A 27,494-nucleotide genomic window follows, 5' to 3' on the forward strand; every position below is an offset into this window, starting at 1 on the left:
GCACCAAGCAACCACTAAAATCACCCAGCAAGTGACTTTGAGAGACAGGCTGAAGCACAGCTAAGCAGTCAGGCTGTCCTTCTTACTGCCTCATTAATACCAATTTAACTCTGCTAAAGAACAACTCAGATGTATGCAGAGTAACCTTCATTGTCACACTGGCTGTGGGAAGCATTTATATGAAGACCCCAGTATTTGCTAAAGGTCATATTCCTGAGCTGCCTTTTCTGAGAAAACAAGGAGGGGTTCCTGCTGTCCTAATACACAACTGTGCACACCTTTCCATTTTTGGTTTTTTTCTTTTCACCCCCAGCTCCACTTTTGAGTAGACCTACCCAGAGCAGATTTTCTGCACTCTCATTTTGACATTATAATCACATAATTAGCATCAAAGAGATTCAATAATGGATTTACATGGGCTAAAACAGCCTTTTCCCATTTCTGTTCAGGCAGTGGTTGGTTCCCTCCATTTCAGATGGAGTCTCATCTAAATCCTGGTGTCATTACTTCCATTTAGACAGTGACATCTGCTCCATGCTATAGATGACACATGAAGGTCCCTTTCCAGATGGCAGTCCAAGAAGGTTACAGTGGTAGCTCACCTCTGGATATCACCAGACTAATGCCTAAATTCTTGCTTTAAATCCTCCCTTCTTCACTGCTGGGTTTTGTTTGATATTTTCATTGCATTCCTTGCAGCACTGACCTTGTCCTTTCCATGGCATGAGCAAGATTGTCCTGAGGACTGGTCACCAATGCCAAGAGCAGTGCAGGTGTGAAACAGGGATGCTCCAGGCCCTGTGAGTTCTGCTTGGTGCACAGTGGCAGGATGCACTGTATGAAAGCAGGGCCCCTCTTGGGAGTTCTGAATACTGAGAATTTTAGACTTTCTGTACAGACAGGCTCTGACTCCCAGGAGAGCACTGCATTTGACCTGAGGCTGTGGAGCAAGCTTCCAAAATTGATTGATAGCACTGGGATTATGGGTGTGTAGTTGGTTAGAAGCGTGTAGTATCACAGGGTGAAAAACTTAAAAGTTTGGGGTTTTAGAATATAGTAATACATATGAAGCAAGATGGAGGTTTTAGGGCAGAGACAGGTTGTTCTTCTTTACCTTCTTTCTTCTTCTTCATGGGTTTGGGTGGTGTTTTGTAACTGGATAGAAAAATCCTCAGTGAGGACTTTGAGTGATCAGTTATGGGGTTAAAAGTGAAAATAATTTAGGTATCATTTCTTAATTGGATGGTTTAGCCTTAAAAGACCTTGTAAGAAGAGATTGTTAGCCATTTTGTGGCTTGCTAATGAAGGACTGCAGAACTCACTGGTGTGAGATTGTAACATTGATAAGAAATAATAAACACCTGAGCCCGAACACGAGCTATCGTCTCAAGCGCCTTCAATCCCGAGCCCGACAGAGGTAGAAAAAAAAAGCCAAAAACCGGCAGGTCCCCTGCCTAGCCTGTCCCTGCCCTGCTCGGGTAGGAAACCCTCCCTGTGCCCCCATCAGTCTCACAGGCACCTGCCGTGCCTGCAGCGGCTCTGCCCCTGCTCCTTCTCCAGCTGCTCCAGCTCTTCCTCCCCACCCCAGGAGACCGTTCACTTCTTTACCCCACCCTGCCACCCACAGCCATTCCCAACTTTGTTCTCAATACCTTCCCTTGAAGGCGCTTCTCTGCATGGGTTCCCCCGCACTTTCCTGTCTTTCAGTCCCTTTCCTTGGTAGTTTTTCAACTTGACTTGGAGAGACATCATTTCTCCTTAGAGACTGCTCTGTGCAAACACGCTCTGCTTGCTGCCCTCTCCTGCCAGCTCCCGGCTCGCTCCCTGATTCCTCTCTCTTACCCCCACTGCTGGTCACTCCTCACGCATCTCCTCGGCTCCCAGCACATCCCTGCTTCCGACCTTTTCCCCTTGGGCTTTTATTGCTGGGAATGGAAGTGAAAGTTATTCTCAATTAAACCAAAAAGGCCGTCACAGGTGTGCAAATACTGGATTGTACCCACTCACAGCCAGAAATACCTAATCACACTGGGATTTGGGATGGCAAAGCAGAATATTGAGCCAGTGCTTTTCTTTTCTTTTTATTAGTGAGGCTTCAGCAGGGAGCAAGAGCACCACTTACAACATGTTATGCTTGTTATTGTAAAAAATTACTGGTTGTTTTTGCTAAGGAAAGAATAGTCTTATAAAATAGCACATACAAGGCATTGCAAATACTAGGAAGCTGTCCCAAAATAAATGTTTTCATGTTTTTACTTATATTCTAGCAATTTCCCATCTAATTTTTTTCATGTCCCCGAATCATGTTGTTCGCTGATACTTTTAAACATTGCACAATGTTTAAGCTCTTTAAGGGCACCATACTTTTGCTGGATGCAAAGCACCTGCTTTCCATTTGCAGGTGCTCACTGAAGGATAGCACAGCACTGAAGTGAAAATGGATGTTAACTCAATTTCCCTGTGGTTCCCAGAATAGCTGATTGCTTTGCTACAGACACCGCAGCACAGGACAAATGGCATGGTTATTTTATTCTTTAAGCCCATTCTTTGAATGCTGCCTCATAAACCTCTTGCCTCATTCCCATATTTCCCCACAGAGGTCTCACTGTTTCCCTAGTAACAGAACAGACTTTGAAAATTTGTGAAAGTCTTAAACAGTTGTCGCTACATTATATTCAAATACCCCAGAGAGACCAGAGGGAGCACTCAACAGGAAAAACCACGGCATTCTTTGGGTTAGTACTGCTAGGAAATAAGGCAGAAAAGGGTCTGCCATAAATCATTGTGAGAAGTCCCCAGAGTGCTGGATCCAGCTCTGGGAGCCCCAACACAAGATGGACACAGAACTGCAGTAGTGAGTTCAGAGTGTGGCCACGGAGGTGCTCAGAGGGCTGGAGCAGCTCTCCTGTCAGACAGGCTGGGAGAGCTGGGGCTATTCTCCCTGCAGGAGAAAAAGGATCCAGGGAGAACTTACAGCACCTAAAGGGGGCTACAAAAAGCTGTGACGAGCAATTAGTGCTAGGACAAGGAAGAATCTTTTAAATTGAAAGAGGGCAGGTTTGGATTAGATGTAAGCAAGAAATTCTTTACTGGGAGGGTGATGAGGCACTGGCACAGGTTGCCCAGAGAAGCTGTGGATGTCCCATCCCTGGAAGTGTTCATGGTTGGCTGGGACATTGCACAATGTGGTGTAGGGAAAATTGTCCCTCTTCATGGCAGGGGGATTGGAACTGGATGATCTGCAAGGTCCCTTCCACCCCAAACCTTTCTATGATAAATGTAATCTAGTGCATCCCTTTATCTGCTGGTAGCTTTCTGCTACCAGCCTTATCTGAGTGATATTCCCCACTCACAGACTAGAACTGCTCTTTCTTATGAGCTGCAATACCTGATGATCAAGATCAACCAGTTAATTACAGTAATTGCAAAACTAGCTTGATACATTTCTAGTAAGGTGACAAGAAACTGCTAGTTTGAAATACAACTTTATTTTTTTAATCAATATGCAATCTACAAAATGTTATTACAAGATTATCAGCATGATCTCTTTGCACTTATACTGACAAAAGACCCAAATAAAATTATAGTTTCCATTAGAAGTAACAGCACTGCTTCAGAGTTATCAAAATTATTGCTAAGAACTACTAACTGCAGCAGTTAGTTACTGTGTTAAGTAACAAAAAGACAAATAAATGCAAAATAGGAGTATGGACACCAATACCACAGCAAAGAAGTCTGCCAGGTAAAATAAACACAACCAAAAGTAACATGTGAAAATATGTGTTCAGATGTAAAATACTTTTGGACAATTCATACAGAATCTGGAGGAAAACAAAGCCAGGAGCATAAGGATGACAGTGGCTTGGTATCAAGCTCAATGGAGTGCATCATCATCCTCATTTCTTGAGTTTCTACCCAGGGGCAACAGAACCATTGTTCCCCATCTCTGCACAGCTTCTGCTGTGGCATGCAGTAACACCTCTTTTCTTACCCTTTGTGCTCTCTTCTGGTTGGAATAAGCAGGCATTGCAGGTTTCTTACTTACTGACATAAAAAGTCATCTACAGACCATTACCACTATTCCTTTCTTCTTTTTTTTGCCTCTCTTTTATTCTTAGAGACTTTGATGCAGACCTCATTTTATCAGTAAAAAGGCTTCCAATGACTTCAATGGGTGTTTGAATCCAAAATTACATCAAGTACCATTTACCTGGAGTAATACAATTAGTACGAGAAAGATGAATGCAAAGATAAAGTTTGTCGGTTTCAGCAAATACGACACTAAGTAAGGCAAACACACTATAAAAATAGTTGTTCTCATTGATTTCTGTTTTAAATACAAAATCTCCCAAACCCTGCTGGTCCTTTGTGAAGGAAACACAGATAACATCTAAACACTGCTCTGAAGTAAATGTTAGTGAAATGTCAGCATCTGAAGTGACCCAGGCAGTTGGAAGCATTTCAGTGGCTGCAGACGCTCGCTGCAGGAAGCAGAGATCAGACACGTGTGAAACCTGGCTCCTCACATGGTGCCAACACCTCATGGGTTATTTAAAGCTCCAGTCCTTCTGCTAGCTGGACACTGCTTATGCATCCCAACAGCTTATAGCAACTGTTCCTCATGTCCATTGTCCTTCCCAAAATTACAATTAGACTACTTGTAGCCTAAAGAATTCAGAACCCATATGTTTGATCAGTATCAGCTGCTGATACTACCAGTAGTAAGGCTAATTTTAAGAAAACTGCAGCTAACATTCATGGGAAATGTTAGCAATGAGTCTTAAAGTTAAGAATATTTGGTCAGTAAGTTATGCTCAAGACAACACAGAAGAAAGGAGAAGCCTGGTTATTTCTGGTTTGGCATGTTGCTATATAATAGGAAGTTGGAATTTGATGGCGGGGAAAAAAGTCAGACAACCCAAATTTTCTTTCATTAAACTGCAGCCTGTTTTTAAATATTCTGACATCAAGGCATATGAACATCAGTGTGAGACTGAACAGGGCAATTATTCAATCTTAGGCTGCACTAATTGTCAGTTTAAACTGAAAGCCATGTATTAAACAGAGTAACTTTCTTTCAGTGTAGCAGTATTTCTATGGAGTTAATTCCCTGTTATCCTCATCTAACTCTGATTAAAGTTAATCACGAGTCTTGCAAGCCTCAAATGAAAATCCAGGGGTTTGCAACACAGATAAAGCTGTGGCTTGACCTTTTTATGCTATTGAGTTCAGTAAGTCTGAATGATCATTTGCACCATAACACCTTAATACAACTCTCCAACAGGAATGGTGACTTGTAAGGTGATCATTCATTATTTAAGCCACTCACTGCAAACAGTAGCTCGTATCTTGAAGGGTGAACACTACCCAGGCTCCTCAAACACATCCTGAGACACAGCAGACACCTGAGAGCACAGCAGCAGCCACAGCTTCTGCAGGACCTGTAACACCACCAGGTACCCAGTGCCCAGCAGGTGAGTGCTGTGAATGGAGATCCTAAGATGACAGAGAGATGGAATGGAGATATATAAGTTCCTCCTGCTTAAAAACAGAAAGATAGGGGCCAGCTGGGTGAGACAGGCTCTGGAGAGTAACCACTGCTAGCAGGTTTACTGAATTAGCTGTTTAATGCCAATCAAAACAAGCCAGCCCCAGACAAAGGTAACTGCAGGTAATTGCAATGCATATTTTGCTTCCTCTACCTCACTGAGCAAAGAGGTTAATAAATATTGTAGCTGTAGTACAGCCATGGACTTCAGCAAACTGCAGAGCTTGCCATGTCACCAAGTATAAACACTTTGCCCTGGTGGCAACACTGTGCCCCTTAGTTCAGCTGAGCAGAATATAAACCAAAATTAAATATTAATAAAACACACCAAACACTACTTGAAGGTGCTAATGGCTTCTCAAGTCAAAACACAGACAGAGGAGGCAACAGCTGAGACATATTTGGATCACTGCTACAGTCCAACGCTCGCTTAGATTTATAACAATATAATCTGCTAATAAAAAGGGATATATAGAGAAGCCCAAATACCATAATAGTCTATTTGGGGCTTTGGCAATGCAATACCCATAAAAAACCTGCCCTCAGGACTTACTGTAGAATCTATTACCCATTTCATTCTCAGCTTCTGGATGGGGGAAAAAGTTTATTGTGATGAACTAGGTTCATATTATGGTCTTCTGTTTCCTCAGACTGGTAATTTTCTCTGTGTATATCCCACATATTTCTACTTTTGGGGAATACCATTAATCTGTATTTTTACACAGTGTTCATATAAACAGTTACAAGCTATACAAAATATAAAGTGAGGCAGTGCATTCCTATATTTTTGTTCTCCACTAATTTTAGTTTGAAGTAAGGCTAATTTTAAGAAAACTGCAGCCCAAAAAAAAAAGGGTATCATGGGCATTTTTAAAATTTATTATATTGTTTCAGACATGGAATTACAGCCTGCAGAAAATGGCAAAGGGGATAATGGTTGAAGGGAAGTATTAAAACCTTTCCCTAAAGGCCAATTGTTTGTGGAAAACACAATTAACACATTGACATTGGTGATTAGTAGCTCAGGCTGCCTGATGAAGCATCACAGCTTCATGTCTCTTGTGACAGTCCATTCCTGCATTACTTCCCCATGGAAAATGCCTTTAGAGCCAGGAGCATGAAAACATCTCCCTTTCCAGGCATGTCTTAAAAGTTACTCAAAGCCACAGCTCCTGCAGTTTCCATACCAACATCTGGAGCTTGCATCCTAAAGGAGACACAGAGCAAACAGCAGCAACCACTCTTTTCTCCAGTTTGTGGGGAGAAGCCTCCTCTGGTGTAAATTCTCCAAGCCCCATCAGATGAAAGGGCCCTGGACTGATTTACACTCACTGAGAATCCACCCCTTATCTCACTTGCTGCAGCAGTGAAAAGGAACTGTAATGCTGGCACAGAAACTTCAATCACATCCGCCATATGGGGTTTTTTGCCCAAGAGATTACTTTGAGTGGACCTAAAAAGTGCTGAGGAGGGAACAGTTGCAGCCACAGAAGAATAAAGAGTATTATTATGCAGAGGACCCTTTTTCCCAATGAAATCACCCAATTTCCAACTCATTAATTAAGGCTCTTGTTGAGAATATTACTTGGACTTGTTCTACACACATACATCAAGGAGAGCCAAAACATGAGGGACTTCAGTTTTCAAACAGCACTAAAAAATGTAATTGGTCCTTCTGGACCTTACACAGGTGCTGATAGATCATGAGTTTTTATTAGCAAGTATTACATGTCCAAGTGACATGAACCCTTTGAGTAGTGCCATTGGGTTTCAGTAGGGAGTGTGAGATCATTCCCCAGTCACACAACAGGAAAACAATACATTAGAATCAGTCAGTGAAGTGCTCACATCCTGCTGCTCTGCAAGGAGACCTTGCTCATACCAGGACTCCCGTGACAGGAAATTTACTTGAATGCAGGCCAGTCCAATGAGCACTGATTTGCAGACTCAAACCCATAAGCACTAAAAAAAAAATTCAATGACCGTGTTTACCCTAAACTAGGTCACTGCCCTTCTTCTAACAATAGAATTTCCTATGGAGATTGATTCCTACTAATATCCTGTGACAGTGCCTCCTGTCCTCTTTCATTGCATTAGGCAGTTGCCAGCCTTATCTGGGTCTTCTCCATCAAGCCTAATCCACTTCTTTTCAATTTCAACCTGCAGGTAGAAAGCAAAAAACAGCAGGTAGAGTTAGCAAATAATTGGACATGGAAAGTGTGAACTGCAGCAACAGCATGAAAAAAAGCTTTGACACAAAATCAAAATATTTCCAGACCCAACAGATTTCAAAACCACTACTCCCAAAAATAGCTCAAATGAGGGAAAAAAAAAAAGCAGGTGCATTCACAGTTCTAGTTTTCAGTCTCATCTTTGATCAGACAAGGAATTATTATTTAATTATTCTTTTGCTCAAAGTCATTATCAAAAGTACATGCAAGATATGTTTCGAATACAAAGCAAATATGCTTTTCAAATACTGCATGGGGGAGCAGGGAGGGAGAAGAGGAGGAAAACATGGAAAGCATAGCTCTGAGAATACCTGGCAGCTGTAAAAAGCTTTCTGCACCACGTGTTTCTGGGGCTGCAGGTCACTCTCTATGCCCAGGGACTTCACTTCTGTTCCTGAGGCACAGGTGTCATGGACAACAAACTGGACAGTAGCAAATGGGTACCAGTCAGATGGGATCTCCTGGTCTGATCCCAGTTCCAGTTTGTAAGACAGGCTGTGTGGGTGATCCAAACCTTGGGAAAGAAAAAGAAAACCACCACACCATTAGCAAATTATCTTTTCTTTGTTTAGGTTCCTCTCCTAGCAAGAGAGCACAGCTTTACCTTTGATAAACACAGAGCTGTTGTTTGATAAAAGGTTATTCTATCTATTGTCTTTTGCTATTTGGGCATAAAGTGGCCCCTTGTTCATTTTCTGTCTGCTTCAGCACACTTGTCACAGTCATTGCAATTTTACAAATTAATTTGCACAAGATTTACCAGATCCTTTCAGCTTCTCATTGAGAGGATATTACAAATATAGGGCTTTGTTGCTAAATTCAAACTATTTGATGGAATCTCACTTTTCCCTTAAAAATGCATTTCTTACTCTGAGAGAAAAATAAAAACTGGAAGGTCCCAGTGTAGAGATGCTGCAGAGATGCACAGGGCAGAGATGCTGTCCTGTGTCCAATAACCCCCTTTCCAGAGCTCTGTGCTGTAGAAATTTTACTGCAGTGCTTATTTCAAGTGCTACAGCTATCTAGTGTACCATCATTTATTACACTATGTCCACAGCAGAAAGATAAAGGCGCAGCTCAGAGTGCTGCTCAAACAAGATACATCCCACCTGCCTGCCAGGATAAAGGCTACCTGGAGTCCCTGTCTGCTTGGGAAAAGAACATACCCCATTTCTTCAAAAAACAAAAAAATGTACTGCTAAAATAACTGTGATGTAATAAAGCAGAGTCATTAAGGATTTGTGCAGCATATTCTGAATTACTTTAATCATCCTAGGGATGATCCTAAGGATCACTTGCTTCAGCGTTTCTTACATGTGGCAATGATAAGGGCAAGCACTTCTCCTGGCACACAGGAGCACAGGGTGAAAGCTGCTTCCCAAAGCAACTGAAGTCAGCAGACTGACTGTGTGTGTGAAAGCAGGATAATTTAATATAATGAAAAGAATCCTCTCCAAATTCTCCAGGGCAAAACGTAGCAATTCTGCATTTCTCCTTCTCTCCAGGATTTTAATCACCAGCATGGATAACTAACTATGCTTTGGCTGCAGGCAGGGGGAAAAAAATTAAAAAATAAGAAGAAAAAGGATTGCCTGTATTTTGTCAAAGGCAAGCCTGGCAGTGTATATTTGGTTTTCATCCATTACACTGAATGGAATCTTGAAGTTCAGGGAAAAATGTTCCATTCTTTATGCACTGACTTCCCCCAGTGACAGGAATCAATTCTGTTACAGAATAAAGGAAATACTGAAGATGGAGTTAACATTAACTGAGCTTTATCCATCCCCTGGGGAAAATCATGCTAATATTCCACATCCACAGGCTCACAGGCATTTTGTAAGGCAGAAATAAATAAAAGAGCTGCATCTCCATTGCTCCTAGGAGCCTTGGGGTGGGTGCCTGTCTGTGCTGCAGGTTTTCCCTGTAACATGACACAGCCCTCTGGGCACAGCTCAGGAGAGGGGGTCCTGCAAGGCACTGGAGCACAAGGATCCCCAGTTTGCAAGGAGTGCCATGCCAGGGGCAGGCAGCACACGGCTGATGTCTCAGGACAATAACACAAAACACAGAGACAAGTACAACTGTAACATCAGGGACTTTATTGTGGAAATGGAGGAGGGAACAAAGTCAGAAATAAGGATTACAGCCACCTGCCACTGTCTTGAGAATGAAAGTGGAGCACAGAACAAGCATGAGGAGGAGATGGTGTTCATCACTCCTGTGCCCAGGGACAGGCAGATCTCTGCACCTCTGTGATGTGAGCCTTGTCCATGGTCTGCTGCTTGTCACCTCTTGCTGTGTCCAAGGCCATTTCTGCTGCACTAACACTCTCTTGGTCCTCAGTCCCTCTTCCAGTCTGCCTGGACATGGTGGAATGAACCTCTGTTGATGGAACCTCTCCATCTTTGACTCCTCCATCATCCCAGCAACAGGACACCGTGAGGAACATCCTGTTAGAGCCACACTGCAAGATGTGATCCCATCTGAACCGTGCTCCTTTTGGCTCCCAGGACCTGCTCCCCTTTCCCATGGTGGTGCCAGGATGCAGCTTGGCAACACACAACTTACTTGACCTGTTCTTTGTGCTGTTTCCTGGGTTGGGCTGCACAGACTCTGCACAGTGCCAGCTACAAGTGAAGCATCCTGGAGAGCACAGCAGGAACTGCAGCACCAAGATGCCATGGCATGTCCTGGCCAGGGAAAAGGCCAAGCCCTCTGAAGCTGTGGTTAACCAAGGATCTGAGGAAAAAGAGTTTGCTGCTTGTAGTTAATTTGTGGTAGAAGGCAACCAGCATATATCTAAGGGCTTTTGGAGATCAAATTCAGAATCTTCTTTGGGTTTTCTGGGAGAGAGGCCTATGAAGAAACAAAAAGCAATGGGAATTGTCTAGAAACTATTCTGTCTTCTGAGAAATGGAATCCAGAAATAATCACAGCTTGGAATTTTCCTTGGCAGATATTGGACGGTAAATGTTGGATAATCCAGATGTCCACCTGAGTCCAGGCACAGATGAGCCATACCTCTTGGGCTGTTGCTGAAAGTGTCCCTGCTAGACATGGCATAGTTGTGATTCAGGACTATCCAGAGAAACCTCTGGGTTTATATTCCAGCTGACTGACAGCCATGAGGTGGTCTTGGTGTTGGGAATTCTGGGGTGCTTCCTTTTCCTTAGATGGTAACCTGCAAAGGCAGAGACAACAGGTTTGGGATTTGGATAAGGATAACCCCTTGGGTCCTCTGGAACAGATTCCATTGGACCTTTTTGCCTATTCCTAAAACACAGGGTTCCCCCAGCCCATCTGCCTCTTGCACCAACACCAATGTCAAAGGGAAGTACTCACCCCTTCACTTGTGGTGAAGTTCTGCCACTGCTGGGCTGTGCTGGGAGCACAGAGCAACTTCTTCCCATCAGCTGTCAGATGACAAAGTGACTGACCAGCGTTCTGGAAGGCTCTGAACATCCCCCCAGTTTTCACCTAAAACTGAGAAGTTCTTTCCATCTCTGCTCCATGAAACCACTGCTTCCCAGGCCTTGTGTCACACTGGAGTTGGAAGAAGAAAGAGAGGCTGTGTGTAGAAGATCCTTTTGCAAAAGAAACTGTAATGCTGAAAAAGCCAGGTGTTGGCCAGGAGGAGAGAGACAGGTGGGTTGGAGCAGGCACAGTGTGCTAAGGTGGCATATTCAGAGCCCTGACATATTCAAGATGACACATTCAAGCCCAGCTATCCAAAATGTGGCCTATCAGGCACTGCCAACACATGACCACCAGAACTGATGAAATTAAACCACACCTGAGAGGCAATCAGAAAAATCTAGGGAGATTACTGACATTTTACTATCTAATTTATGAGACAGAAACCCTGCAGTTTAGGTGTCTATGCAACTTGTTAAGACTTCTGTGAATTGAGAGATTTTAGTCTGCTCAAATGTGAAAATCTGGCTCTTGTTTCTTAAAAGTATTCCAAACTCTTGCTCTTTGTCTCCAAGGAATACCAACAAAAAAGCCAAAACAAACAAACAAAAGAGCAGTAGAACTATGAAACTAGATTTCAAATATCACTTAGAATTCAAAAAGCATTTCAAAAGCAATTAATAATCTAACTTTGCATTTATTAATGCAGTTTGGCCCTTTTTCACCTGTGTAAGTAGCATTCAACCAACCTTGATCTGAGAAAGGCTCATGAAGCAAAGCACTTTAAGCCAAAATAATGTACTGGTTATCTTAGTTATGTAATAATTTTGCTAAAATAGGTCCAGTTCTAAAACTCTTACTTTGAACATGAAAACATAAACAGTTACTAAGGACAGATTTACAGACATCAGGGTTGTTAGAAGCTAGTAACTCCTGCAGCCACCTCTAAATGGGTGCATTTCTCCAACCTGCTGGGAGAAGGGCATAGGGAACAGAGGAGTGGGACAGTGCCACCACGAAGCCCCAGCTCACGGTGGTGCCAGTGCCAGGAGGAGGTGGCTGGGCAGGGATGGAGCCCCCCCGACAAAGCCATGGCTTTGAGTTTCCACCTGGGCAGTTTAGAAGATAAGAAAAGCAGCACCTGGTGGTTCCTGGGAACCACATCACCTCCCACAGCAGAGTCCATGCACAGATGCTGTAACAAGGCTGCCAGCAGCCACAGCCTCCAGTCTGCTGTCTTGTTTAGGACCTGCTTCCTCAGTGCCTCCATGATGCAGAATGAAATAAGAAATAAGCGGCTGAAGAACTGTTGCTTTACACAACGGCTCAAGGATGGAGGATTTCTCCTAGCAGGAAAAATCACAGGGCTCAAATTTACACAGCAAGTGATTAGAGCACAGTGCTTTGCAGTTTAGTCTCTCTTGCCCCCTGGGAACTCCCTGGGAAGCAGCTGACACAGCTTCTCCGCTGCAAAGTCTGGCCCCAGCACTGTGCTAAAATCATAACATCTTCTGCACTTCCTCACACTAAGCCCCAGTTTCACAAACATAGACTCAAATTGCAGAAACTTCACTGGATCAGCCCTTCAAAACTTTTTTCCATTTTTAAAAAATAATGCTAAAATTCTGACTCCAAATATAACATCTATATATCTGAATAGGCACAGGCAGCTTTTAAAAGTCTGCTGTTTCTTGCAGCTCCTACTGACTTCACTTGGCCAGCACTTTTCCAAGAAAACACTCCAGTAGAATCCAGTGGATATTAACATATTTCAATGCCCATAAATGGAGCCACAATATAACTGTAAGCAACCTTTCCTTTTCCCTTCCTTTTTTAAAATTTTATTTTAAGAAGCCTTGGACAAAGGCTTTCAAGCAAAGTCCTCAGCATATTTTTCCGCCGGCGGTAAACACATTATGAAAGTTTACATATTTCTATTAGTTTGACTGTCTCCAGACTTTTGGCAAGCCTTGGGACAACTCTATTTTTAAACTCTTAACTGTGTACAGAGCACTTGATATAGAGGCTTAAAATTTGACTGGGCAGAATTACTACCAAAATGTTTTTTTCAAATGCATGAACATTTCACAGAGACAAATGATTCTGCAGATCTCAGCTAGAGGAATTATTCAAATGTCAGAAGATTAAGCTACTGGTGGAAAATAATGTTGTGAGATGCCTCAAAAAAAAAAAAAAAAAAAAAAAAAAAAAAAAAAAAAAAAACAGTTCTTCCTTTCAAATAAGTTAAATCTGAAGTTAACTGTGCACACCAAATCTTCAGGTGAAAGAACTGCAGGAAATTTGTAAGACTTAGATTCTTCTTTAAAATTGCCTTAACTGCTGACTTGATTTTACAGAAACCTACATTAAAAAGCAGAGAATACTAAAAGCTGCCCAAACAGTCCTGTAAGCCTTGGGAAAGCACATATGTCATAGCAACATGGTGCAAATCTCTGAAACCTGGAGCACAGGACAGGGATTTTGAAGACCTAGAGAATCTTCTGCCTTCTCATTCTCCTACATCTCTCCACCACTCCTCTGCCCTCCCTGTCCATTTTTCAGTCCATGCCCTTCACTTCCCTCCCTCTGTCATTGCTCTTCCCCCACCATTAGTAGTAGAATGCCTGAAACTGGGACTTAAGAAGGTAAAATCTTTTCTGGACATTTTAAAGAGGCAGTTAGCCCACACAGGATAACACAAGATCCATATGTTAGTAACATACACTTACCCCCTTTTTCAAAAGTACAGATTTTACAGATACTTTACATTAAATGCTTTAACAGGTGCCCTTGTCTTACACAGATCCCCAAAGCCTCAGGTACACATAATGCAAAGGATCAAGCAAAGGATCAAATGCCTTCACTCTGCAGAACTTGAAGCAGGATACTGTATTCCTCAAGACTTTTTTGCCTTTAGAAAAGTAGTATATGCCTTTAGAAAGGTACTGGTAATATGACTAAAAATTGGACTTGTAAACTCAAATATTTATATTTTTTTCTTCTTCAAAAAGTCATATTTTCACCTTTAAATTAAATTAACTACTTCCATATGTGAAATTAAAAACGTAGCTGTTTGTACTGCTACAAGTTTTCAGTGAGGTACCACCACCAGAAAGAAATGGGAATAAAGTGGGAGGCATTTTTTGTCAGTGCAGTTATTGCCATGAATGTACAATCTCAATGCACAAACCCATGAGAGAGGTAACAGAAACCATCCTTGGCAAAAGCACAGCACTTCCTACAGCAAATTTAATCACAGCACCCTCTAGTTCTGTATCATACCTTCCATTTCTTAAATGATGCTAGAAAGCCCAGACCCAGCAGTGCCAATACCACCTTTTCTATTACCTGTGTGATATTTGGTTAATAAATCATTTTACCAACTTCTGCTTCCCATTCCAGCCATCGCCCTGCTGGTACACAGGAAGCATAAACCCTTCCCTCAGCCTTACTGCTACAGACTTGAGATTCACTCTGAATGAACAGCTCCGCTTCCATGACGCCACACACTTTAAATGACTGACAGTACACCTGCCTCCATCAAATAAATTACGAAATCATGGTTTAAAGAAATTGGTAAGTCTAAAAGATTTTTTTCCTAAAAAATTATTCTGGCTTCTAGCAACAGATAAAAACCCAAGCACAAACCCAGTGAAGACACACACCCAAGCCCACAGCACAAATTATTTACTTGAATTTTTGTCTGGAAGCCTGTCAATCTTCCACACCACGGCCCTGTAGGCACTCTCGTATTTTGCTGTTCCAACCGAGACTTGGATTACGGGGTCAGATTCAACCTCATGCAAAGCCCCAAGGCATGCTCTCCTGTTCATTTTGGCTTTTAGGGATTTCTGCCTTTGCAGGTTCATGGTCCAAAGTGCTTTGATCCACTGTGTGGGAACAGGAAAGCGTATCATAACATTTTCACAGTATTTTACAGAGGGTAAGCGTGTGGGGATGTGAGCAGTTGAGGCCATGTTGATGAAAGCCTGAAGTTCAATGTATGCCCCCTGAACCACCACTGCAGCCTTCACAGAGAAGGGAAGGTCCTGCCCATTGTAGCACGTCCTGAAACGCATCAGTTCCAGCCTGCAGGCATCCAGGGGTGTAAACTTAATAATCCGTGACTGCTCAAATTCCTGCGCTTTGACACAGTTATGGAAATGGCAGTCGAGAATCTCGATCCACTTCTTGTCCTGCTCCTTCTCAAAGTAACGCTCGTCCCTCTTCTGGAGCTCCAGGTCGTTCAGTGTTAGGAAACACTCGGCGCCGCCGTTCACAAAACACAGGCAGTAAATGTGTGTGATGACAGCACTTTCCACGAGTTTTCCTTCTGCCTTAGTGACTTTCCCCCAAAAGTTATCCACTATTTCCAGAGTCATTTCTTGCTCTTCATAATTCCTCTTTTGTCTGGAAACAGTAGGAAGCTTCATGAGCTCCTCCTCGACCGTGGCGAGGAAATCGGTGAAGTCGTTGTAGTCGGTGGTGCCCAGCTTCAACATCTGCTCCACCTCTGGCTCGTGGATCACCTCCACTTTGGGGTGGTACCTCCTCTTCTCCGTGTAAGACACGCACTCGATCTTCACAGTGTGGATTTTCCCTGAGACATTGTAGCTCTCCAGTTTGGGTTCGGACAGCTTGCACTGCGGCTGCAGCTGGAACTCCTTGAAAGGTTTCTCCAGGCCCTTCTCGTAATACATCTGCAGCACGCCTCCAGCCAGGACACTCAGGTAAATGGGGCCCCACTGCCGAGATGACATCATGTTCTTCTTCTCAGGAATCCTCAGCATGAATGGCCACCCGTCTGATTTCTGGCTCCTGAAAAGGCTGCGTGGGATGGCGGGGCAGAGCTTGTGCCACGCGGGGCTGCTGGAGATGGGTGGGTTTTCCAGGGTCTCACAGCTGTCAGCTTGTAGGTGTTCAAGCCTCTCACAGATGTAGCTGAAAGAGCCCTGGTTAAGACTTTTCTGATCATTACATGTTTCTTTGTCTCTAGGATGACACCCACTCCTGTCAAGCACTTTGTCCTTCCTGTGCATGCTGGCATTAGCTGGAGACATGCTGAGGGAGCACCCTTCCTTCCAAAAAGGACTGGAAAAAGCACAGTCACTGTGGAAGTATGGGAAGTGTCCTGGAGCCAGCTCCTCACAGCTTCCTGGTGGGTTAGGACTTCCTGCATCTGCTGATTTGGAGACCAAAGTCTTACCTGGATGTTCATTAGGTGAGGGGCTCAAAGGAAGGCTGCTCGGTTTCTGTGAGGCCAGGGATGAGCACGTCCCAGGGGATGGAGAAGGGTTAACATTTGATGGCCATTCAGGGATGGGGTAAAGCATGTGAATCCCAGACTTTGGAATGCAGGGGTTTCCTGGGTAGTCTCTGGTAGGTGTAGTAAGTGGAGAATTGCTGGGAGGTCCAGGACTCAGGTAGAAATCAACCACAGGAGACGAGAGCGGAGTGCTGCCTGTAGAGGATGGCCTGCTTAAAGAATCATGAACACTGCACAGGTTGAGCTTAAGGCCATTGGGTCTGGAGCTACTCTGATTGTCAACCAATTTCTGAGGTGACTGGAAGAGAGGCTCGTCATCAAAGGTGACCCAGTTTGCTGGATTTGGGGAACACATCTTGTAGGAAAACTTGAGGCACTTGCACAGCGCATCACCCACAAGCCATCTATGGAGAAACAAAAAACATTATTCAAATCAAACTCTAATCACTCAAAGCTCAAATTTGCAAGCAGTTCACAAATCCAGTGTATTTTGTTTTACATGTATAATCTGAGAAAGCTGTGTAGAAACTGATAAACTGCCTGTGAATCCCCACTGCTCTCCCAGGCTGGGGATTGAAGGGAGTTCTAAGCTCTACAGCTGTTCAGAGCATCTGATGCACAGAGCCTCTCAATCAGAGAGAGCAGAATGCCCCACAGCAGTACAGGATTGCTTGAATAATACTTTCAGCTTCATTATATACAACATAATACTATACAGCTTATGCATCATTTCAAATATGGACAGATTTTTCCATACCAGGCATTTACTCTGGGTAAGGTTTCCCCTTCTTCCCGGCATTTTACTAAGAATGGTGCAGCTGTCTCCAAAAATAGAATCAGGAGGGAGAGAAGGGATTATTTTTTTGATGAAAAGCTGCAGCAATTCAGTGCTGATGGCAAAGGTACACATGCTGCTGTCATCAGGGCAGAAGCCTGGATGCCTGCCTGACATGGGCAGGAATCCCTTTACATCAGTTCTTTCAACCCAGGCTTACACTCTTAACTGGAAATGTTATAAGGAAGCATTGGAAAGGCATTAAACTTTTAAACAAGAAATTAGCCCAAAGGATGAGCAGTAGATTCCTGCTGAGGAGCAGACTGCAAGCCTGCACTGCAGACAAAACGCTGATGAAACACAAGTCAAGGCCAAGCAACAGCACTCACATCTGCCAAACACTGAATTGGCTGGTGGCCTGGGAAAAGGACAGGTCTTTAAACCAATTAATAAACTACACTTCATCAAACAAAGTGTCTTTGGTAAAAGGGCTCAGCTGGATGTCCTCTGAGCAGGACTGCAACCAGTAAATCATTAATCTTGCCTTCCTGGTTCTAAACTGTGCGCTGAAATTTAAATGCTCGTTGCATCCTTATGCAGGGCATGTTGCCCCCAGAGATTTTCCTCCCCACTGCTCCTGCCTGATGAGGGAGCAAGCAAAAAATTGCCAGCGCCTGAGGAGGAATGGAGTACAATGAAATAGCAGGGGGGCACATATAAACACGGCTCATTTGATAGAAAGTTACTCTTGTTCTGTCAGAACACATCCACGTTTGCCTGAAAGCACAAGGAAGGCGGAGTTCACAGAGACAAAAACCACCTGCCTGGACATTATTCTGGTAATTAAGGTCAGCTAATGATGACTTGGAGCTATTGCCCTTCATGCACAGAGAGCCACAATCAGGCTGTTTAATTGCACTACAGAATCACATAACCATAAAAGCCATTCTTTATCTGTAACTCATAGAGAACAGTTCACTTCTAGACATGCTGCAGTTCAGCCAAGTGAAACTTGTGCTACAAGTGTCTATTTTTATTTTTATCATTACTCCATTATTTCTGGGGCAGTTTGTAGCCAGTAAGAAAGTGCCATAAGCTGTGGCACAATCAGCTCACTCTGAGGCTGGCCAACAGAGAGCTCTCAACAGAGGGGGACTCTGCTCCTTCATTAGGTTCTGAACTCTCGACCTTTTCGTTCAGAAAAGTATTTGCACTATGCTAGTTATTTTATAAGCACTCTAATCACCACTTACAGAAGGAGAGAGAGAAAAAAGGAGCAAACAAGTCCAAATTACTGTCATAGCTCAGACACACACAACTACCAGTGTGTCCTTCACCCACACAATCACTTCATCATAAAGCGCAGCAATGGAAAGAAAAATCACAGCTATTTGGTCTCTGACTTGGTCATCACTTTTTCCTCCCATATCACACCCTTCTCCTCCTCTCCCTCTTGTTGCCACCATGGCTCTTTCAGCATTAATTATTTCTAGAGCTGAAGTTTCAAAGGTTTCAGCCCTCTTTTCAAAGCCCCATTTGTTAGGAGCAGCTAATGCGATGCTGGCTCGGGGTGTGGCTTTTTCCTGGAACAGCTGGGACACTGGGGCAGCCTGGTGGACAGGAGAACATAAGGAAACAGCCTCTAAGGCTGCCACCAAAAACTCCTCTGGCATTTACAGGAGATAAGGGATGGCCAGAGAGAGAAAACAAACACAATGTGGATGGGAGAGAAGCCTTTCTCTGTGGAGGGGCTCTGGGGATGCTGCCACAACCCTCCCGTGTGACCACAGCCATGCTCAAGGGGAAATCACACAACACTGAGATGCACCAATGGAAAAGAAACCACAAAATCGGGTGTTTACAATAAAGAATACATTTGCAGACTGTTTCCTTTTCTTGTTAGAAATGGAATTTTTCAGTGTCCTTTATTATTCCCAGATGTTCAGGGGGGTTTTTTCCCCCCAAGGTCTGTTACTACTCCCTTTTTCAAATGTGATGTTGCAGATTATTTGGCAGGGGGTTTTTTTTCCCATTACAAAACAAAAAGATGTTTGAACTCCACCTGCCAAACATTTAACTTCAGTCAGTAAGTGTCAATGAAGAAAACCACTTTCCCAGATGGAAAAAAGTGGGAAAAATCACTTTCCTCTGCAGTCACAATGCCCTCAGTGTACCTGTCAGAGGCTGCAGCTTTCAGGTCTTGTTGCTGTTGCAGTTACATGGGAGTTTTTAAAAAGAAAAAAAGATGCTGATTATAATAAAAACACACATGCAACAAGTGTTGAAATAGATAGTGAGCAACATTGCTCACTGATCCCCAAAAAATGACTACTAGGAATGGAGGAAAAAAGCCCAAATGGATTTTTACAAGCTGATTGGAGAATGTCATGCTAATACAAGGAAATGCAACCTCTTTTGTGTTAAGGATAGCACCACCCATCTACTATTTAAAAAAAAATAAAAATCAGTCTTATGCTGCTTTACATCACTTGTTCTCTCTGATTCTTTTACATCTGCACAAAGCAATAAAATAATGCTTTCAATTTCTATTGTGTCCTAAACTGTGCTCCAAATTCCTTCCTATGAACTGGGATGTTTTTCCTTGAAATCAAACTAAAATTCAGGCTTCAGGATAGATGTGTTTTCCCTCCAAAAAGCAAAGGTCCCCCATGGGATCCACATAAATGTAACCCAAATGCTTTGGGTAAAAGGAAAATGATACAAGATACCATTGATCACACATGTTATGGGGCCCGTGACATTTAAATTACAAGCATGTGTGGTATCTTGTTCAGAGAGGAGGCAGGAAATACCATTTTTAGAATATTGAAACTGCCAGTAAAAAAAAGCTGAAATAACAGTTGATCCTAGGTGCATTAATTCCAGTGAACCCAAAAGTTGCAATTCATTTCAATTCATCCTCTTCTGCCTGAAAACAATCTTCCCATTTATCAGATTAACACACTCCCTCAGCATTTAATGAGCAGTCATTGCAGCTTAATTTCTTCATTTTAATACCTTGAGGATGGAAAGAAGAGAAATCCTATCCCGTTATTGAGAGATTTTACAGGCTGTAGCTATCCCTGGGTCCTTTGTTGCTTCAGAAATCCCAGATCAAATCTGCAGCAAAAACACAGCTCAACTTCCATGCCTTGCTGGGGGATATTGTTACCATTTCCTGCACTAATAATGACTCCCTGCTCACTCTGAGGTGCATCCCAAGGCGTTGGCTTTGGCACTTTTGATCCAGATGCAGCTGGGTGCTCAGGGTGTGCCATCAGCCATGTCCCCACCACGCTGTGACAGCACGGCCTCCTGTCACCCCCTGCACCACACAGTGCACAGCTGCACCCCCTGCACATCTCCCTCTCTTCAGGGGCCTTCCCTAAAACCTGGCACCAATTGAAACCCTCAAGCACGTGCCCCTGTGTTCAAACATTAAGATCCTCTATTAAAATATTGGAGGAGCTAAAGAGGAAGGTCAGGGAAACACCTCCCTTCTGCAAAGCACAAAGCAAGTAAATGCAGAGTTTAATAGACAGTACTCACACTCCCAACACACAGAAAAGCATAATTTTATAAATACATTCCTTACTGCCTGTCCAGCTCCAGAGGCCATTGCAGCTCCAGAACTGTTAAGCTACACATCCTGTAAACAAATTCTCTTTGGAACACCCAAGCACAAAACTTATGTGTGCCACTGGCTCAGCTGGGTAAACACCAGCCTCATTACTTGCTCCCAGCTCAAAAAAAAACCCAGATTCATCTACATACAGTGTGACAAAAGAGTTAAATAATCCCTTCCAAATAAGCTGAGCTCTTCCCGTGAGCTCCTCTGTTTGTGGACAGCGCCTGGCCATTTTTATTTCCACCCTTCCAGAAAAACTATGGACCCCGTACACCACTACATGTCAGTTTTATTTCCAGGAGCAAGGTTGTCTGTTGCACACAGGCCATACGGAAATTTAATGCCAAGCTCTGCATGCTGTGCACGCTGTGGTGAGGCTGTCCCACAACCACACCACGAGTTGTTGCTTTTCTTTCCACAAACACCCAGAGAATCCTTCAAGCTTTTTGCCACAGAGTGCAAGAGTCTCTCAGGGAGGTACAAATTCTCTGCAGTTTAAGCAATAAAGCACATATGGTATATAAAACACCCTAAATGTTTCTAAGCCCTTGTGATATCCAAGAAAAACATGGCAGATTTATCTCTGTGTTTTACTGCCATATTATTTGTGTCACTGTTTTGGTTATTACTTAACTCTGCAAAAAAAGAAAAAAACTTGAAGCACAACTTCTACATAAAATACTGCTTGATTTATGATGATTTGCCTCAAATTTTACTTTGATATTACATGTGGCTTCACTTCTATTTATTTAACTCTGCTTTTTCTATCCTAAATACACATAAAAAAATGTATCCAGTCTATACATCTGAAATACACATAAACAAAAGTCACAGCTGATGGGACATAGGAATTTCTTGGCATTTTCTTGTATTTGGGATATGAATTAAGCCTCCCACTGCATTACTCATTTTAGAAAATAAGGAACTGGTGTAATAGTCAAAAATACACCGACTTCAAAGTGCAGTGTGACATTTTATATACATTGCTCACTCTGTGGGGCATAGGCACAGCTGGGAGAAGTTCAGGGCTTGCAGCTAATCTGTTTAATTTGGAATTCCTTGCTCTTGGCCCCAAGAGCTGGAGGAATTGAGGGTTTCAGCTTTTGACAGTGTGCACGCCCCCAGAGCAAAGGCAGGCCCAGCTCCCTCAAACACCTCTCGCTGTTGCTTGCTCCTGCCTGAAGGCACAAGCCTGAAAAAATTGACATTTTTAAGGGTATCAACACAGCCCATCACAACTCTCAAGGAGAGACAGCACTCACTTTCTTTGATAGAGAAAAGGGTTGGGCAGAGGGTAAAACACTCTCCAGAGAGGAGGATGTCACAGGGTTTGGGGTGTGGGGGACTCCCCACCACCAGCTCACAGCACTGCTGTCCCTGCACACCAGGAGAGCATCTGGGATGCAGCCAGGGAGGGATCCCACAGGCACTGCATGATGGAGGCCTGAGGAAATTCCAGCTGCTCTGCTTTAAAAGGCTGTGAGCTGGTATGAGAGTCACACCAGAGGGAAATCCTATGGGATGCTCCCAAATGGAGAATGAAAGAAAAGCAGCCAGAGTCACATCTCTGTTAACCTCTGCTCAGCTGTGCCTGCAGTGGATCATCCCCAAAGGAGTAACTCTCCTTGCTGACAAGAGGAGGAGGTTGGATGCTGAGGATATCCACTGGATCTGAAAATTTAGCAGAGCTACTCAGAACAATTCCCATCTTTGCCATGGATAATCACTCAAGCCTCAGCTGTTACACACTGTAAAAAAAACTCCTTTTCATGTGCAGATCCATTCTGGGAGTCCTTCCCTAACACTCAGATGTGAAGTCATTCCAAATCTGCCTGGAAAAGACAACAAAACCTCATGCATGACTGGTCTTGTGTGTAACTCCATCAGCTTCAGCCACCCTTCCCATGGACACGAGCCGCGATTCCCACACCCTCCCTCACCCCACAGTCACATCACCACTCTGAGTCACATCAGCTTTGTCCTTCCCTGCTTCCCTAGTGGGGAGCAGGAATCAAGGCAGAAAAGCTTAGAGACATTTACTGGAAGTGTCTGTATGATTTTATGGAGACAAACCAAAGGTATTTCCTAAAGGGATCGAGGGATTTTTACAAATCACAGCTGCACAGCCGCCTGGGATTGCACCCTCATTCCTCTCAGGGGGTTTTTGCAGAGCTTATCAGGAACATAACTTTAGGAATGAGATAACATAAAATAAATAGAATAAATTAAAAATAATCATTTTTAAAAATATATTTTAAAAAAATAGAAACTAAAATAGAGACCCAGTGTATCTTTGCCATCAGGAAAGACACTGGAATGCCGACCTGAAGCTGCAAAAAGCAGCAGAGGCCCTCTGACCCCACAGGCCACCTCTCTCACCTGAGGAGATCCAGACCCCTTACAGAACACACAAACCAGCGAATGGAACAGTGTGGAGAAAGAATCAGGCAAAAATCAGCCTCCAGCTACCAAACATCCAAGGCTCACAGCTTGCAACAAGCGCTTTCTAACATTAAAAAAAAAAAAAAAGCAGTTTTCCCAAGCCACAGCTACATGTAACTGCTTTGTTTCAGGGAGATGAAATAACATCTTGCATCACACCACAAAGTGCGTAATTCTGGTACATAAAGAAGAGCCACGGGTACACTTAGAACCTGTTTGGTTTTCTTTTTAACGTAACCAAAGTGATAAAAACCACCTTTGTCTCTGGCATATGTGTAAGAACAGCAAACAGCAGTACCCAGCACGAGTCTGAGCATCTTTCTTGAGCACATCAGTCCTGAGTTCTCAGTCAGTTCCTGCAGATGACATCCCAGCATTTTCCTGTTTCCTGGGCAGATTCCCCACCTCAGGAGGTGACAGACTGTCCCAGGTGTCACCAACACAGGTATAGTGACTCGTGGTTCTGTGCATCTTTGGCTGGAACAGGGAAGCCAGGACAGGGGCACCCTGCTCATGCCCCATTTGCTGGCAAATGGGATGGCCAGGAAACCCTCAGGAGGACACAGCCTGCTATCCAAGACACTAGGAACCGTTTTACCAGCTCAAAATAGAACTGGATTAAATCCTGAGAACCACAAAATGGTTCTCTATGCTTTAGTGAACACCTTTAACAGAAAAAGCTTGTTTTTCCTAGAAGAAATAAGAAAAAGCCTGATTAAATCGTTATTAATTACTCAGAGCTTTTTATTCTCTTCTTTTCTGGATATCACAGTGCCGTCTAAGACACATCACTTGTGTGCAAGAGGTGACTGCAAGGGGTGATGCAAGGCATGACTGCATCTTCTCAAAGCAAAACAGTCACACATAGCAGTGTATTGTGAAAACTCCTTTGGTTTTTTTTATGTTATAAAGTGCTCACTGCAAACCTGTAACCCTTAAAAAGCATTTTTGCTGGAGGTTGGCTTTTGATCTGTGCTGTTCCACTTAATTTCTTCCCATTATTAGCATAGACAAGACAGGTAAATCATATTTAATTCACTTATTTCACTGTGTTCCTGTCACATGTACATCTCCCACAGGGCCCACTCACACTGAGCTCCCTGGGCTAGTCCTGCTTCATCCTCTGAACCACACTCCTCCTCAGCATCACCACAGTCATGGCACAGCTTACACTCCACAGGCACATTTGGGAGAGCCAAGGGACAGCAGGGATTCATGTAAATTGTTTATTAACACAAGCTGTCATTTCACTGTACACAACTTTGTTGGGTTCTTTTAATAATAATTTTAAAAATGCTCTGGCCTAGGAGAGACAGGAAAATAAATCTATTTTTATTTGCAGTACTCCTGCAGGTCACTAAGTTAATGGAATGTTACTGCATCTACTGAAGCGATTTTTTTAACTGTGTTTAGGAAACGTTTTTATTAGGAAAGCACGCACATCCCACAGAAGTGCTGTGGTCACAGCAGCTCTGCACAGGGCTCTGGCAAGTACTTTAGCATCCCAAACCTCTCCCTCTCTTCTCCCCATGGGCAGAGATAGATTTATAATGGACTAAGAAGCAGCAGAAATGCAGTTATGGGTGGCTGTCCCACTTTAGTAACAGCAATTTTTTTTGTTGTTGTTGTTTTTAGGATTAAGCAGCTCTCTAGATTAAAAAAAAAAAAAAAAAAAAAAAAGCCTGAGTACTTTGGCACACAGATCACATATCAAAATATTAAGCTGGCTGTGGACAGAAAGAAGTTTAAGTCTGGTTCTCTTGTAGTGTTTGCAGTGTCCAAGGGAAGGGAGGGATGAAATGCCACAAAGAACACACAGCACAGAAGAACACTTCAAAACTCTTGCCACTAATCTCAGAGTGAGTAATCAAAGGTAGGGAAGCTGACAGAAATACTGTATTTAGGAAAATCACTGAACAGCATAACAGCCCCCTTTTTTTTTAATTTACTTTTAGTTCTGAGTCAGTTTTTATATCTTAAATGCCTTAGAGCCCAAAAAACACCTGGCAATACCTTCCTGGAGTATAACCCATGACATAAGATTTGTGGAGGTCTTCTAGACATGAAAAGTACTGTCTGGCAGCTGTCAGGAACATTTTCTGGCAGAGCAGCTCTCACCTGATCTGTGGGATACTCCCCTTGTCCCTGCTTTCAGGCCCTACAGGAATGCCAGCACTGAGGGGAAGATGTAATGATTAAATCCTTGTTCGTTTGGATACAAGTACTGTTTATAGCAACTGATGACAGTCCTGTCAGAAAGTGTAATTCCTAACACAGACACCAAAAAAAGCCTCGTTTGGGTTCCTCTCCAAAACCTTTTTAAGACAGACACGTGGGCAGCCTGCTTTGCTGAAGGAGAAGACATCAGGTTGTATTTATACCAACCAAAAGCAGGAGAAAAGGAGTGCTGGACTAGAGGCATCTTGTTTACCCAAACACAAAGCCCAACACTGCCCAGTTTTCATGCTGGAGTTAATGTCCACACACAGATTAACTTACAAACCCACATTAACCTGCTAGTCAGAGATCATCAACAAGCTGGGCCACTAAGTTTACAAACCCCAAAAACTTTTGAAGAGATAGAAAATAACACTTACTGCATATTCATGAGGGAGGAGGAAAACAATCAAAGCCCAGCGTGAAGCAAGGACCTCATTCCTGCCCTGGGGCAGCTTTTCCCAGGGGTGTAATTTACAGCTCCAGCATCAGGTAAATACAATCTCTGGCCTGTTTAAACAAATTACTCTAAAGCTCAGCCACAGCTGGTTACAGAGCACAGGGCTGAGTTCTCCTCCTCTCACGCACTGAGGAAAGGAGGCAGCTGATCTTTCCTCACAGCATTTTCTCCCCTTGCACAAATCAGACAACGCAGTGTTCCCTTCAGCTGCTGCTTTTTCTCCTTTCACAGCTACAGAAGAGTCTCGGTCCCCAGACAGGGCAAAGCGAGTTAACACCAAAACGAACAGCTGATTGTTTAAAAGCCTCAGGCTCCAAAACTTCTGTTCCCTCCTCCCCAGTCGGTCGTTACCACCCTCCCAAAAAAAAGCTAAGTCCTGTTTGGAGAGAAATCAGTCAGGGTTTCTCCACCTCACAGCAGAAACACCGGGGAAGCATAGAATTGTGAAACTTTCGTTTGGGTCCGGAGAACAGCTTAGTCAGCGGTTTTCTCGGCACCCTTGTTTTTTCCCATAAATATCAGAACAGTTTCACCTTAAAAAAAAAAAAAAAAAAACCAACAAACTTTAATACAAAGCCCCCCTTTGGTGAGCACATTTTCTACATTTTTTTTCTCGTTTACACCATCCTTAAAGCTCCATCCCTGGGGTCTGCACTAGAGGGACTCACGGTTCAAACATCCCAGCCCTGTGCAGCACATCCTCTGCATCCGCTCCGGGCGTTTTCCCAAAGCCCCCGCTGGATCTATGGGAGCGATTCCTGCAGCCACGCTTCCAAACACCCCGACCCTACGTGCACGCTTTAACATCATCAGCCGAACCGCTAAGAAAACATGAGAAAGGCTCCAGGAATTCAACTCACTTCGAGTACTAAAGAAAAACACTCCAGTCTCCTCCCTAAAACAAGGCAGAAGTCATGGGAATGAAATCCCGTAGGATGCCCGGCTCACAAACCCTCCCGATTTCCGCCGTGGTTTAAAGTACCCAGGCAAAACCATCCCCTGGGCAAAACCAGCCCCTTTTCACCACTTGTACTGGAAAAGAAGAGCAAAGGAAGAGGGGGAAAGAGAAAGGGGGAAAGAGAAAAAGGAAAGGGGAAAAAAGAGGAGAGGAGAGGAGAGGAGAGGAGAGGAGAGGAGAGGAGAGGAGAGGAAAGGAAAGGAAAGGAAAGGAAAGGAAAGGAAAGGAAAGGAAAGGAAAGGAAAGGAAAGGAAAGGAAAATGGGGGGAAAAAAGAAATAAAAAAAAAAAAAAAGAAAAAGGAGCCGAATATTTCTGTTAAATGCATCATGTTCTTACACCAAAACAAAAGAGCCCCATCCGCCGGCCCGCTCCAAGGCAGAACTTCGTGGCTGCGCCTCAGCTACCGGGAAAATTCCACTTCGGACCGAGTCCCCCCCGTGCCCCGCTGCTCCGGCCCGGCCGTGCCGGGGCAGAGCCGCTCCTTACCCGTTCCGGTCCCGTTCCTCACTCGCTCCGTGCCCGCTCCGCTCCCGCCCGCCGCCGGGAGCGCAGC

General features: G+C 43.7%; 1 protein-coding gene across 4 annotated transcripts; it reads right to left on the reverse strand.

Annotated features, from left to right (window-relative positions):
* Positions 1-3,469: 3,469 nt before the first annotated feature.
* On the reverse strand, positions 3,470-27,494 carry STON1 (stonin 1). 4 transcript variants are annotated; one of them, XM_059467372.1, is made up of 4 exons: positions 27,428-27,494; positions 14,885-16,863; positions 8,091-8,293; positions 3,470-7,708 (listed from the first exon to the last, which is right to left on the reverse strand). In XM_059467372.1, exons 2-4 carry the CDS (start codon positions 16,812-16,814, stop codon positions 7,634-7,636), a joined length of 2,208 nt encoding a protein of 735 aa, XP_059323355.1. In that variant the 5' UTR covers positions 16,815-16,863; positions 27,428-27,494; the 3' UTR covers positions 3,470-7,633. The 4 variants fall into 4 exon arrangements, with proteins under 4 accessions (XP_059323355.1, XP_059323356.1, XP_059323357.1 ...); XM_059467373.1 differs by lacking the exon at positions 27,428-27,494 and adding an exon at positions 27,278-27,321; XM_059467374.1 differs by lacking the exon at positions 27,428-27,494 and adding an exon at positions 26,842-26,866.

The sequence above is a fragment of the Ammospiza nelsoni genome, chromosome 3 (genome assembly GCF_027579445.1).
Source record: "Ammospiza nelsoni isolate bAmmNel1 chromosome 3, bAmmNel1.pri, whole genome shotgun sequence".
Lineage (NCBI taxonomy): Eukaryota > Metazoa > Chordata > Aves > Passeriformes > Passerellidae > Ammospiza > Ammospiza nelsoni.